Source organism: Aegilops tauschii, chromosome 6 (genome assembly GCF_002575655.3).
Source record: "Aegilops tauschii subsp. strangulata cultivar AL8/78 chromosome 6, Aet v6.0, whole genome shotgun sequence".
In the NCBI taxonomy this organism is placed as follows: Eukaryota; Viridiplantae; Streptophyta; class Magnoliopsida; order Poales; family Poaceae; genus Aegilops; species Aegilops tauschii.
The window spans coordinates 55,424,771-55,439,124 of record NC_053040.3 but is presented as its reverse complement, the minus strand read 5'-3'; the positions used below and the strand labels follow the sequence as shown (position 1 = coordinate 55,439,124).

General features: G+C 56.0%; 1 protein-coding gene across 1 annotated transcript; it reads right to left on the bottom strand.

The window, feature by feature from the left end:
* Positions 1-11,104: 11,104 nt before the first annotated feature.
* LOC109771420 (BTB/POZ and MATH domain-containing protein 2-like) lies at positions 11,105-12,094 on the bottom strand. The gene has a single exon (XM_020330110.2). It carries the CDS (start codon positions 12,092-12,094, stop codon positions 11,105-11,107), a length of 990 nt encoding a protein of 329 aa, XP_020185699.2.
* Positions 12,095-14,354: the final 2,260 nt, after the last annotated feature.

Here is a 14,354-nt window from a genome sequence, read left to right as displayed (position 1 = left end):
ACTAGCCGAGTAGTCAGTACAGTTGTTGTGGTCCAGCGCCCGGAAGAAGGCCGAGCCCAGCTAGTCCAGAGGCCGGTGTATTATCTAAGCGAAGTACTATCCAGCTCAAAACAGAACTACCCGCACTACCAGAAGATGTGCTATGGGGTGTACTTTGCCGCCAAGAAGCTGAAGCCCTACTTCCAAGAGCATCCCATCACGGTCGTGTGCACCGCCCCGCTGGCCGAGATCATAGGCAGCCGGGATGCATCTGGCCGGGTGGCTAAGTGCGCCATTGCGTTGGCACCATACACAATTTTCTACCAGCCCCGCACCGCCATCAAGTCCCAAGCACTGGCCGACTTCCTCGTCGACTGGGCCGAGACCCAGTACCTACCGCCGGCTCCCGACTCTACCCATTGGCGGATGCACTTCGACGGGTCCATGACGCGCACCGGCTTGGGAGCCGGCATCGTCCTCACTTCTCCCAAAGGCGACAAACTCAGATACACGCTGCAAATCCACTTCGCCGCCTCCAACAACGTGGCCGAGTACGAGGCACTCATACATGGGCTCCGGCTAGCCAAAGAGCTCGTCATACGCCGGATCCTGTGTTATGGCGACTCAGACTTGGTGGTCCAGCAGTCGTCTGGCGACTGGGACGCCAAGGACGCAAACATGGCAAGCTATCGATTCCTCGTCCAGCAGATCAGTGGGTACTTTGAAGGGTGCGAGTTCCTTCACGTGCCAAGGGCCGACAATGACCAAGCAGATGCCCTGGCACGGATCGGCTCCACCTGACAGGCTATACCGACCGGCGTCTCCCTCCAGCGCCTCCTCAAGTCGTCCATCAAGCCGTCTCCAGAGTCAGACTCTATCTTCGTACCGCCTGTGCCTGATACAGCCGGATCCGACTGGAGGAATCCCGCAGGCGGCACGGGGACTTCGACAACTGGCCCGGGAACTACCGTAGTCGCACCCGGCCCGGGGACTTCAGAACCCGGCCCGGGGATGGCCGACTCCAACTCCACGCCACCCGACCCACCCACCCGAGTCATGGTGGCCGCATTAACAGAAGAAGAAGTCACTGCTCCATCATGGGCCTAGCCCATCCTCAAATTCCTAGTCAGCAGAGAGCTGCCGGCTGATGAGATCTCAGCAAGACTAGTCCAACGACGAGCCGGAGCATATGCAATAATCAACAGAGAGCTTGTCAAGCGCAGCATCACTGGAGTCTTCCAGCGCTGTGTCAAGCCAGAAAAAGGAGTGGCAATCCTCAAGGATATCCATCAAGGCGAATGCGGCCACCACGCAGCCTCAAGATCACTTGTGGCCAAAGCTTTCCGCCACGGTTTCTTTTGGCTGACTGCTTTGGAAGATGCCAAAGAGATAGTCAAGATATGCAGAGGATGCCAAGTCTTCAGTTCCAAGCAACACCTGCCGGCTTCTGCACTCAAGACCATTCCCCTCACCTGGCCCTTTGCCGTCTGGGGACTGGACATGGTGGGCCCTTTTAAGACAGCCCGTGGCGGCTTGACACATCTGCTTGTCGCCGTGGACAAATTCACAAAGTGGATCGAAGCAAAGCCAATCAAGAAGCTGAACGGGCCGACTGCCGTAACATTCATCACCGACATCACTACTCGGTACGGCGTGCCGCACAGCATCATCACCGACAACGGCACGAACTTTGCCAAAGGAGCACTGGCACGTTTCTGCGCGACGCAGGGTATCCGACTGGACTTAGCGTCCGTTGCCCACCCGCAGTCAAACGGCCAGGTCGAGCGAGCAAATGGACTCATCCTCTCCGGCATCAAGCCCCGACTGGTTGTGCCACTGGAGCGATCGGCCGGCTGCTGGCTCGATGAGCTGCCGGCTGTCCTCTGGAGTCTGCGTACTACCCTCAACAAATCAACCGGATTCACTCCATTCTTCCTTGTATATGGTGCCGAGGCTGTCATCCCAACCGACATCGAGTTCGACTCGCCTCGGGTCACCATGTACACGGAGGCGGAGGCCAAGGAAGCAAGAGAAGACGGTGTCGACCTACTGGAAGAAGGCTGGCTGTTAGCACTCAGTCGGTCCGCCATCTACCAGCAGGGGTTGCGCCGTTACCACAACTGCAAGGTCAAGCCAAGATCTTTCCAGGAGGGCGATCTTGTGCTTCGGCTGATCCAGCAAACAGCCGGCCAGCACAAGCTCTCGGCCCCTTGGGAAGGCCCCTTCATCATCAGCAAGGCACTAGGCAACGACTCCTACTACCTGATTGACGCGCAAAAACCAAGAGCACGCAAGAGGGACGACTCCGGCAAGGAGTCGGAGCGACCATGGAATGCGAACCTCCTGAGAAGATTTTACTGTTGAAAGCAGTATGTATCATGCTACCCTTTTGTATTAAGTATGAAACAACAGGCTCCCCGAGGAGCACTCGGGGACTGCCTTTATTTATCTATGAGTGACGAGTGTCATATCCATGAATGTATTATTACATTTGATTTCTTGTCTGGCACCGGGTTCGACTAGTCGGCCCGGGGACTGGCCGCCTTGAGCTATATTAAAAGTTCTACCTGAAGTCAGACAAGTAGTGTGCCGGCTCCCGAGTCCTCTCTTGTTGAAAGTCGCAGCTCGAAGAACCGACTGTCCGACTAGCAAGAGCCAAGGCAGAAAGGATGCCCACACGAAAAAGGCTAAGGACTAATGAACTTATATAGTGAAAAGACGGCCTCCAACCACGCCTACCGGCTGTCAGAACAGCCGGCTGGCCGGCTTCCTAAACACTTAGCTCTAATCCAACAAAGCTAGAGTACTTGCCCTCCCAATTGGTCAAGCACTTCTCCAGCTACAGATTGCAGAGCAACTGTCTGTGTGGGGAGGCGGCAACCAAGGGAGGGCGGCAAAGGAAAGAGCAGAAGGATGAAAAGCAAAGAACAAGGAAAAGCCAAACACATGCATAGTCATATATACATATAAAGCCCTCAACAGGCCGGCAATCGACATAGTTCGAATACACCCCCAGTGGGTGGAATTGTGTAAACTTAACAGAATATTGTTCCAAAAGTGACAAGACAGGAAAATAAAAGATAGCAGACTAGACTAAAGGTGCGACGTGGGAGCCGGGTTGGTCGGTGGAGACGGCGTCGCCGGCTGAAGGAATGGCCGGCTGGCGGGTCTCAGCCTGATCACCACCGGTGGCAGGCGACGCACCCGCGCACGACGTGTTGCTGGAGGCGCGGTCAGGCTGAGGCTGGCCGGTCGCCCCACCATCCGGCCCGGCGTCTTCACCTTCCTCCTCCTCTTCTTCACCCTCGTCGCTGGAGTCGATCTCCTCCGCCGAGTCTTCGCCGTCTGCTGGGTTCAGCCCGAACCAGTCCTCCGACTATGCAACACCGTTGTCATCTACCTCAGGGGCGAAGGCGCTGGTGTCGGTGTAGTCGGCGATCGCCGAAGCCCGCCGGATGATAGCCGGCCGCGCCGGCTCCAGCTCCATGTCGGCCTGCTGCCGCCAGGTAGCCAGCTGGTCCAGACTCAGGCCGGGATACTAGGCCTTGACGAACTCCAGCGCCCGCCTGGCGCCGGACCGAGCCGCCGAAGCCTTCCAGGCTTCAAAGCGGCCGACCGCCACCTCCAGCCAGTCGGCAGTCCGACTGGGGGTGCGGGGAACCACTTCGCCAGGCCAGAGGGCGGCCAGCACCTGCGCCCCGGCACGTTGAAGACGGCGGAGCAGTCGATGTGCTGGCTGGAGGCGGGCTGGATCGCCAAGAGCTACTCCTCCAGCGACCGGCTAGCGTTTGGCGCAATCTCAGCGCCAGCCTGCCTCCGTGCCTCGCGGCGAGCCTCGATGATCTGGTTGGCGGCGGTAGAGTAGCCAGGGAAGTACTCTGCGCAAAAAGAAAGAGAAAAAGGAGAAAACACCAAGTCAGAAAACAAGCCAAAAGCAGCAGGCGGCAAGAAAGGACGAAGAAGCAGGCGGCTTACCGTCAACCAAATCTTCGATCTGGCCATAGTCATTGATCAGCGTCTGCTTTGCTTCGGCCCAGCCAGCCGCCTGTGTCTCGTACTCGGCCTGGAGGGCGGCTTCGCTGTCCTGCACCACCTTCAGAGCCGCCTTGTGGCTCTCTTCCTGGTCGGCCAACCTCTTGGCCAGGCGGTCACGTTCCTGCACCAAGGCGGCAAACTCGGCCTCCTTGGCACGAAGGGCAGCCTGAGACTCTCCCAGCTGTGCTCTCAGGCTGGCATTGGCCGCTGCAAAGACGTCAGAAAAAGAAGAAGCAATAAGAGGAAGTCGTCAAGGAAGATCCGACCCGACTGCTCAGCAGTCGGCCCGAATCTCGGGGACTACACCCAGTGGGTGCGCTGACGCGCCCCCACGTGAGATAAAGGACGAAGCACTTACCCCGGCTCTCAGTTAGGTCGGCGGTCTTCCGGGTCAGCTCCCGAGCCTGGGAGTTGAAGGCAGCCGCGCGAAGATTGTGGTAGTCCTGCAAGACAGGCAGAAGAGCAAAGTAAGAGCAAGAATAGCAAAACTAGATCCACTAAAAAGTTCCAAGCCGCCTGCTCAGCAGCCGACTCAGAACTCGGGGACTACACCCAGCGGGTGCGCTGACGCGCCCCCACGGAAGAAATCAAGGTCAAAAGAAGCAAGATAAGAAGACTAACCCGGATGGCCGCCCGCGTCGCAAGGAACTCGTGGTTGTACCGCCTCAGCGCCGTAGCCTGGGCTTGGAGCCGGGTCCGGACGTCCTGCGCGGCCACGTTCATCACGGTCGTCCCTCCGCCCAGCGTCCACCCCGAGGTGGCGCTGGCCGCCTCCACATCCCAGGCTGACGAGCTGGAGCCCGCGGCCGACTGCGGCTCCGACGCAGCCTTCTGCGGCTCTGACGCGGCCTTCCCCGCGCGCCGACATGGCGGCGTCCGGACCGCCAGCTCAGTCCTCGCGGCCGGCTCGCCCCCCGCCGACTGCGCAGGCGGCAGATCAGGCCGGCCGCCTTGAGCCATCCCAGTCGGCGTGGTCGGTACCGCCGCCCTCTCCAGGATGACGACGTCGTCATCCCTCTCCAGCCCCGGCTGGTCACCGCCGGCTTCTCCTGGCGAGGGCTCCGGGGCCCCAGGCGCCGCGACGCGCAGTGGGGTGACCAGCAAGGCCCCCTCCGCCATCGCCGCAGCCGCAGCCTCTGCTTGGGCCTTGGCCGCGGCGGCAGCGCGCGCCTTCGCCGCCTCCTCCTCCTGCGCCGCCTTGGCGGCGGCCGCCCTCAACACCTCCGCCTCCCGCGCCTCCCGCTCCTCTCGCACCTCCCGCGCGTTCCGCTCCGTCGCCGCCTGAAGGTCAGCACGGGGGTCCACGCGGCGAGTAGTGCTCCCGGATCCTCCCGGCGACCCAACGACGGAGGCAGCATCAGCCCGCTCGAGCGACAGTGGAGCTCTGGTTGTTTGGAGAAAAAGACAAAGATTCAGGAGCCCCCAGAGAAAAGAAAAAAGAGTACACGAAGGAGTATGTACTTACGCCGACACCGTCTGCGGTTGCTTCACCGCCTTGCGGAAGCGGGCCGCCTTCGCGGCCGCCTCCTCCCGCCTAGTCGCCGAGAAAAGAAAAAAGAGTACACGAAGGAGTATGTACTTATGCCGACACCGTCTGCGGTTGCTTCACCGCCTTGCGGAAGCGGGCCGCCTTCGCGGCCACCTCCTCCCGCCTAGTCGCCGCTGCCCTGCCTCGGGGCTTCTTCGGCCGACTGCCGAACAAGCCTGGCGCGGCGCGTTGCTTTTGCCCGCCGCCCCGAGCAGGCGGCCCGGTGGAGGAACCCGCGCCGTGGCTAGACGCCGGCTGGCGGCGCGGGACGACTTCAGCCTCGTCATCGTCCGGCCAGTCGTCGAAGCTGACTCCAAACCCGGAGCCGCCTGCCTCGCCGCCGGCTTGGCCACCGCCCGCCTCGGTGTTGTCGTCCATAGCAGCCGCCCCCAAGTCGGGGTCCTCCAGGTCGTGCCCTGTCCGGTCGGGGACGAATCGGCGCTCCGCGTCTGACCCGCCTGCAGGCCGAAGAAGAGGGCTCTGTCGAGACGAGCCGACTAGTCAGAGTCGGCCAAAAGGAACTCGGCAATAAAACTGAGAACAAAAAAAGGAGAAGAAGAGGACATACCGTGGGCGGCGGATGAGCTCGGCAATATGGCTCCTTGCCGAACTGCCACTCTGCGGAGAGTTTGCAGTTCGCAAGGTAGTTCACCATATGAGCCACCTCGTCGTGCGGCATGTCCTTGGTGCACATCCGACTCGGATCGAGCTGGCCGCTCATCTGACAGATCAGATGAGGGCGGCTCTGGAGCGGGAGCACCCGGCGCGTGACGAAGGCGGCCAGCAGGTCGGGCCCGACAAGCCCTCCGACTGGATCATCACCCGCAGTCGGGCGACAGCTGCGGCTCCAGCCGACGTCAGCGTCACGACCCGATAGGACCACTGGGGCCGCCTGCCCGCCGGTGGGCCGGCTACGTAAGCCGGCAGATTGACGTAGTCGCCCTGCGGGGCGACGTTCTTCACGTAGAAGTATGACTTTTGCCATAGCTTCACCGACTGGATCAGCGTGATGACGGGGAAGGGGTTGTCGGCAGCCACCCTCCGCATCGCGATGAAGGCGCCACTCTGAGCCGGCACGCCTTGCATGCGCGTGCCCAGCTTGGACTGGAAGAACTCCCCCCAGAGCTTGAGGGTAGGGAGGACGCCGAGGTAGCCTTCGCACAAGGTGACGAAGGCGGACAGCAGCACCACCGTGTTCGGGGTGAGGTGGTGCGGCTGGAGTTGGTAGAACTCGAAGAAAGAGTGGAAGAAGGCGCTCACGGGCTGGCCGATGCCGCGCAAGAAATGCGAGCGGAAGACTACCCGCTCGCCTTCCTGCGGCTCCGGCGTAATCTCCTTCGCCGGCGCGAGACGGACCTCCACCTTGTCCGCGTCGGGCAGCCGCCGCATCTTGCGGAGGAATTCGACGTGATCCTCATGGACGTTGGAGCCGTCCCAATCCCCGCTGTACTGCATCGTGGCGTGGGGCTGGCGAGATCGAACGCGGCGGAGGAGGATCGAGTGGTGGAACAGCGCGGCGGCGAGGCACTGTTGAAAGAAAGGGCAGGAGGAAGAAGATGGTGGAAAGAGGAGGGGCGTGCGAGAGCCTGCCGCTCTCCCCCTCCCCCCACTTATAGCTTCGCACGGTGAAGCCGGGGAGGCAGGGCGTGGGGTGAGACGTGGGATTAACTGCACCCACTCCCCCCACGCCTCATGATTATTACGCCCTAAAAACGTGCCGAAACCGCCGCAGGATGACGTGCGGGCGGCTTCGGGCCGCAGAGAATCCACGCCTGGGCCCGGGCGTAGGCGTGGCGGGCCCCCGACCTGCGGCGACGTCCCGTCGCGCGCGTGGGCTCGCAGGCTTTTTAGCCATGGGACGCCATGTGGTTCGCGGGCGGCAAGTGGCCGGCCCGCGGCCCGGAGCGCGCTCAGGGAGGCTCCCGTCCTCCGACTCCAAATTTTTTTCACCAAGATGGCGCACCCGACCAGAGTCGGCTCTCAGCTGCCAGCTCGTCAAGAGAGGAAGCTGACCGAGCTTCTCGACTCCCACCCAACCTCGAAGCTCAATCAGCTTCGGGGACTACTGTCGGAGTAAATGGCCACAGGTAGCCTAACCGACTACCCATGGTTCTTCAAAAATTATAAGGCCGATTGAGCCTTCAAGCGTTCGCAGCATTGGGCCGACTTCCCCTGGCCGACTACCCCAGGGGCCGACTCTCCAAAGGCGACCCGGCCTTGGTAACCTCCCCCAAGATAGTTGCGAGATGGCCGACTCCAGGAAGCCGGCGCCAAGAGGACCGACTTCCAAGAGCCAGCCATGAAGCGCGCCGACTCTACAAAGCCGGCCAAGACCGCACCCACTAGAACTACACCCACATAATGGTGACAAGACGGGGTGTGGCCACAGTGCGGCCCACTACCCCCGAAGCCTGAGGCAGGCATGGCCACAGGACGCCGTACGGGCCGACCATCTCCCGTTCGGCTCGGCACTGTGGCCATGCTGGCCTCAACGTCATCCACGACAGGCGCCAGTACGGCCCACGGGCGGCGGGCCCCTTTTGCCAGAGAGAGGCGCGAAGGCGGCCCGGCCACCCCCAGTCGGCCAAGGGCGTAGCCGGCCTCCAGAAGCCGGCTACTCCCTTCCCTCGAAGCATGTGCCACATTAAGGAGACAAGACGAGGTAAGGCTACAGTGAGAGCCCTCGAGGCGGCACACTGTAGCCACGCTTACCTCGACAAGGCCCTCGTCATCAGAGGCGAGGCTACAGTAAACAGCCACCGATAAAACCCCCGGGTGGTGGGGCCGGACTGTCGACCCAAAGGGCGACAGCCGGCGGGACCCACCGGTCGGCGGGCCCCAACGGCCGGCGGAGAAACCGGCGAGCGCAGACGCTGACGACTGGGACCCGCGCCCAGCCGGATTACAATTGTACCCCCGGGAGGTAGGCCTATATAAACCCCCCCGGGCACCCATGCAAAGGGTTGGCTTCTTAGAGTTACACACACATCATATAGAGAGGGAAGTGAGAGCTAGCCTTGCTCTTCTTCTCCCTTGAACCCGACAGCTCTAGGAGCATTTGTAGCTACCCTTTCTGATCTAGTGATCATGCGGAGACCCCGCAGAGCAGGACTAGGGGTGTTATCTCCACGGAGAGCCCCGAACCTGGGTAAGATTCGCCGGCGTGCATGTCTTCGCCTCATCCCGTTTCCAGGCACCGGCGACGTCTTACTGGCTCCCACCATGATAAGCCACCCGTTGGCATATGTCGCACCTACCACCCGACACACGGAGCCGGCCTCGGCCCTCCCTCGCCGCCCCGAGCAGCCGCAGGCGGCCGACAATGGCGCCGCCGGCCCCGGCCCTCCCTCGCCGCATCGAACAGCCGGAGGCGGCCGGCCCCGGCCCTCCCTTGCCGCCCCGAGCAGCCATAGGAGGCCCGCCATGGCGCCGCCGGCCCCGGCCCTCCCCTCGCCGCCCCGAGCAGTGGCAGGAGGCCCGCCATGGAACCGCCGGCCCCGGCCCTCCCTCGCCGCCCCGAGCATCCGCAGGTGGCCCGCCATGGCGCTGCTGGCCCCGGCCCTCCCCCAAAGCCCGAGCAGCAGCACGCGGCCGGCCATGGCACAGCCGGCCCCGGCCCTCCCCCTTCGCGCTGTGCAGCCTCACGCGGCGGGCCCTGCTCCCCGGCGGCGCCGGCCTCGACCCCTTCCCCCCTTTGCCCCGGCCATCGTCGCCCCGAGCAGCTGCACGCCGCCGTCCCCGTCCCCCGGCGCCGCAACCTTTTCCATCTCCCTCCAAGAATGCAATTGCCCCGACCACCGCACTTAATTTGTGGCTGTTAGTAATTGTTATTAATTGCTAGGTGCGTGTACCTGCAAAAATTTGATGCTCACTGCCTATTCGTGTAGTTGCATTGATGTTTCACGGGCTCCACATTTTGTTTCTAATTTTTCTACATTGTGCCACGAATTTATGTTTGAAAAGTGGGTCAGTTGTGCAAAACTACGGCTGTGATGGGTTTGCTAGCGCTGGTGCTTTAGTTTTTTTAATCATGAAAAAGCAATTTGCCGTCTGTGATGATTCCGGACGATGGCAAACATGGAGTTTGGCTGACAGCAGAGACGCTGTTCTTTGCCGTCTGTTATTTGTTTTACTGACGGCAAAATCTCTTTGCCGTCTGCCCGATAAAAAGCAGACGGCAAAGTACTATTTGCCGACTTTGGGTTTGCCGACTACGTTTGCCGTCAGCAGCTGACGGCAAAATCTTTGCCGTCTGTATTCCTGCCTTTGCCGTCTGTACTTGCCTGACGGCAAACTTACTGATTCCTGTAGTGTGTGGCGAGTTTTTGCCAAGTCAGCTCCTTACAATCAGTCCCCACCTTTTAAGAAGGTGCTCAAATGGACCAAATCGGCTGATCAGTGTTTTCTGCAAATGAATTTACGCCACACACAGTGAATTTTGCAAAAAAACAAGCTAAGGGACCAGTTAGTTTTTTTTGAAAACGTTTCAACGTCGGAGACAATCGTCCCCACTGCTAGCACCTGTAACATGTTAACCATCTATGTTCCCCCTCTATCTTAATAGAGAAGATATGCAATGCTCTTGCATGTTCTTGAAAAAAAAAATCTTGTTGTGATTATTTGGTATCACTGCTTTGGTAGTATATAGGAGATTTTTCTTGGGATATTCGTAACATCATGCCTCAATCGGTCAAAGGAAGGAGCATATGTACCAAACGCAAGCAGGTTATCCATGGATGCACCCAAGGCAAACTTTTTCGGCTCCATTTTTTTGTGGGTAATTTTTGCATGCATGATCAAATGAAAGTAGGATAAGCACGTAATCCCTCTGTTTTTATTTAATTCGCATTGGTCAAACTTTCTAAAATTTGATCAAGTTTACAGAAAAGAAAATTTACATCCACAATATCAAGTCAATACCATTTAGAATCATCATTCAATATATTTTCATACCATATATATTTTTTATTGTAAAAGTTTAGATTGTTTACAATTAACTTGGTCCAATTTTATAAAGTTCACTTGGCTCAAAGCTAATATGCGGAGTAAATAGAAATAGAGGGAGTAGAAAATATATTAGGTTGCTGCATTTCAATATTCAATACAAATTCAGAACAGTAGTGGTGGTAGTAGCTATTGGATGATCAACACAATACTGTGGCCCTCTTTTAATCTAGGCTTGGATACTACGGACGAACTATGAACTATAGGTTTATTGGAACTTCAGAGATTCAGCAACGCAAACTTGGATAGAAGCTCATTGACAATGATGTCTGACTCCATGTCTGCACATAAGAAATCGGCCAACTTCTCTTCACAGACCGATTTGAGCTTTTCGAGATCATATCTTTCCGCAGCTTCAGACTAGCCACAATGGGTAGTAACATAGAGTAATAACATGCATATGTTACTACTCTATGTTACTACCTCCATAATGGGTAGTAACATAGAGGTAGTAACATGCAAAGCTTCATTTATTAGGTTATAGACTCATATCGCATTGGGACATGTGATGTTACAGTAACTAGCTAAGTTACTACAACTACCTCTCTCCTCATTAACTCATTGCCACGTAAGCAAATTTGCTGAGTTGGACTCGATGTTACTGCTGAAGTTACTCCCACTGTGGCTAGTCTCAAGGAACTCCAGCAGTCGGGTTGCATATGTTTCAACGTCATCATCATCTGCTTCCATGAAGTCAGGTACTGCATCGGTGTAGATGAAGGTAAGTAAGCCCCTAAAGACGTCTGCTTTGATGCCACTTATCTTGACAACACTCGATTCATTCATGGCACTAGAGAGTTGTGCCCTGAATACGGTCGATCGGGCCACAAGCAGGCACCGATGCGCAGCAAATTCCTCGCCGCCAACCTCAAACGTAATGTCAGCACACTCCTTGCTCAGGAGGAGACTGGCAAGGTGGCTTTGCAAGTCAGGCGTTGGCAATTTTGTGAACGGACGGGCGTCGGAGCAGGCGCTCTGCCCCTTGGTGTTCGCGCCCGGCTTGCACACAACAAGGTCACACCGGAGGATGAAGCTGTCGTCCTTGAGATGTCTTGATCTTTCAAAATCTTCCATTTTCATGAATTCATACTGGCCATCAAGACGTTCATCCAAATAAACTGGTTGGCTTTGGCGGATGTGCTTTGGCACCCGCAACTTGGGCTGGTCAATGAAACTGAAAACATACTGAACGTTAACGCTTGGCTCGATATCGTCGTCAAGGGTAAGGACAAGCGATATATATTCTTCATCTTCAAAACCATTTGGGTGGTAGTGAATGGTCCAGCGACGGCCTCCAACAATAAAAGGATGAGACTCGATCCACTCGTCCTTGGGAGTTTTCTCCTTGGTGCGCGAGTAGCCTTGGACAACGAGCAAGTGGTACCCGCTGTCCGTGCCGGCGTCGACGACCGATTCAGTGGCGGCGCACAATTTGCCGTCGGCGATGAGAGATGCGCCATCGAAAGCCATGCCCGACATAGCTCGAATAGTAGAGCTGCGAGAAACATTAATAGGATATATGAGATGTGGTGCAACATTGGTTGACATCGTGTGGAAAGAACGATGAGCGAAATCTACATGTACTTACTGATCGAACGAGGGAGGATTTGTTGATCACTAGCACACGCGCAAGGCAAATTTTTGCCTAGGGCACTTGGCCCTCAATTTATTTCTGTCAAGCAAATTCACGGTGCAATCTCACGCCATACAGTGCATGTATATATAGACGCTCGGACAGGGCCGGCCCTGAAGTTTCGGAGGCCCTAGGGCGAACTCAATAAATGGGCCCAGTGGTCGAAGTGTTTTCGTTTTAGATTCCATACATTGATATAAAAATATATTTTAAAGCCATAATAAGCAATGATAAAAAATTCAGGTGGATAATATTTGGTAACAATGTTGTACTTTTATGTTCTAGATCAAATATATATCAATAAGTTACATAGCACAATAAAAAACAAATGCCTTTAATAATCATGAGAAATGACTCCGTGCATTTTTTTATTCAAAAATCATCAATGATAGTGTCAAGATTAATGATAGTTAATTTATCTGCTCCTTTACTGTGTTTCTTCTCACAACTAGACAAGTATATTTCAGGCAACATGTTTGCCAAAAAAAGGATCGAGGGCGTTGCTGGAGACTGGATTAAATTAGCAGCAACAATCTCCAGCTATATATATAAAGGCCAACAAATGTTGTTTTTACAGGAATAAAAAATACTCCAGTTTGAGTTTGAGGACTAAAATAATTCACACAAAAAATACCTCGGTTGGTCTGCCTTCCTTGCCCTACTGTGCTAGAAGCCGGCAGCCAGTGCGATGGAGTAACTCGGTGCTGATCTGCTCCATTCTCCAGCAAAAGCAAAGACAAAGTAATCACCATGGGGCCTTGCGGTTTTGATCACACATGCGTACGTATATAGTAGGTCGCTAGATTGGATCGAAGAAATTGAAGAGCCGACCAAACAAACCGCCACGGCGCCGCGCAATCAAGTCTTTTTTTAGGATCCGGCGCCGCGCAATCACGTGAGTTGCGTATTAGGCTTTTGGGCTTCTCCTAGACATATCATATACGGGCCTCGTCGGCCTTTTTGTTTCGCATCAATATTGGGCCTACGTTATATGGTTGTATCCTTTTATATGTGCTGGTGTCGGGGCCCCTAGTTTGGCTGGGCCCCGGGCCGTCGCCCCTGCTGCCCTGGCCCAGGGCCGGCCCTGCGCTCGGAGCCCTGGGTAGCAATCGTAGCCGGACACTTACCAAAATAGACTAGGACTCGATTACAAAACCAACACGGCCGGACTACTTCCTAATCTAGCATAACTTTTCTAATCTGATCATCTGGCAAAGACCGATCACGTCAAGACCTATATACAGACTCCTACACGTGCACCTAATCAGGCCATGATGCCATGATCAGCATGAGCTGACTTGACTCCCAAGAAAGAGAAACAGACCAAGGCTAAACTGATGAGAATTAAAATAAAACAACAGTCGGGTTAATTAACAACTTAACATAGGCATGGGGCATGTGAATTTGGAGAGCGGCACGTATAAATCTGACACCAAATAGTACATCCGAAGAAGATGAATGTACTCTGAAAGAAGTGCATTTTTTTAATGTACTCTGAACGGCACTCCTCCTGAGTCCTGACACCACATGAGGAACATAGTGGAGTGGCCAACACGGCCCGTGAACACATGACACTGATTACCTACTTAGAATGAGCTGAGTGTCTCGCTTTGTAGTTGGCTTCCATAGAGTATTGTAAATAATCACTAGTAGAAAAAGAGGCTTCCATACGCCCCCATTAGTCCCTAAAATAATCGAACCGCGACAAAAGGGGTCTTTAGTCGCGGTTCGGGAGGAGACCCGCGACCAACTATCTGGGCCCAGCGCGCTCGGTCGACAGCTGGCGGACGGGAAGGGCTTTAGTCCCGGTTGGCCTGGCCAACCGGGACTAAAGGTCCTCAGGCTGGCCCGAAGGCCTTTAGTCGCGGTTGGCCAGGCCAACCGGGACTAAAGGCCCATCCCTATATATAGGACTCAGCTCACTTCACTTAGCCACAATTCAGAAGGGGGTGGTGGGTTTGCTTTTGGTTCCTCCTATGCACACAAGGTGTTCGATGAAATGCCCGAGAGCATGAAACAAACATGATATGAAGTGTCCGAGCCACACTTGAGCTTTCTCATTTATTTTTCCTCCGCGATCGCGGTTAGCAACTTGAACCTTTCATGTGTCATTGATAAAATATGCATGTGTGTAGTTCATTGTTTAATTTGTATTATTTCTAGCTAGTTAGTTTA

Excerpts from the sequence above, each read along its gene's own strand:
- LOC109771420 (XM_020330110.2), bottom strand. The coding sequence starts at position 12,094 with ATGTCAACCAATGTTGCACCACATCTCATATATCCTATTAATGTTTCT.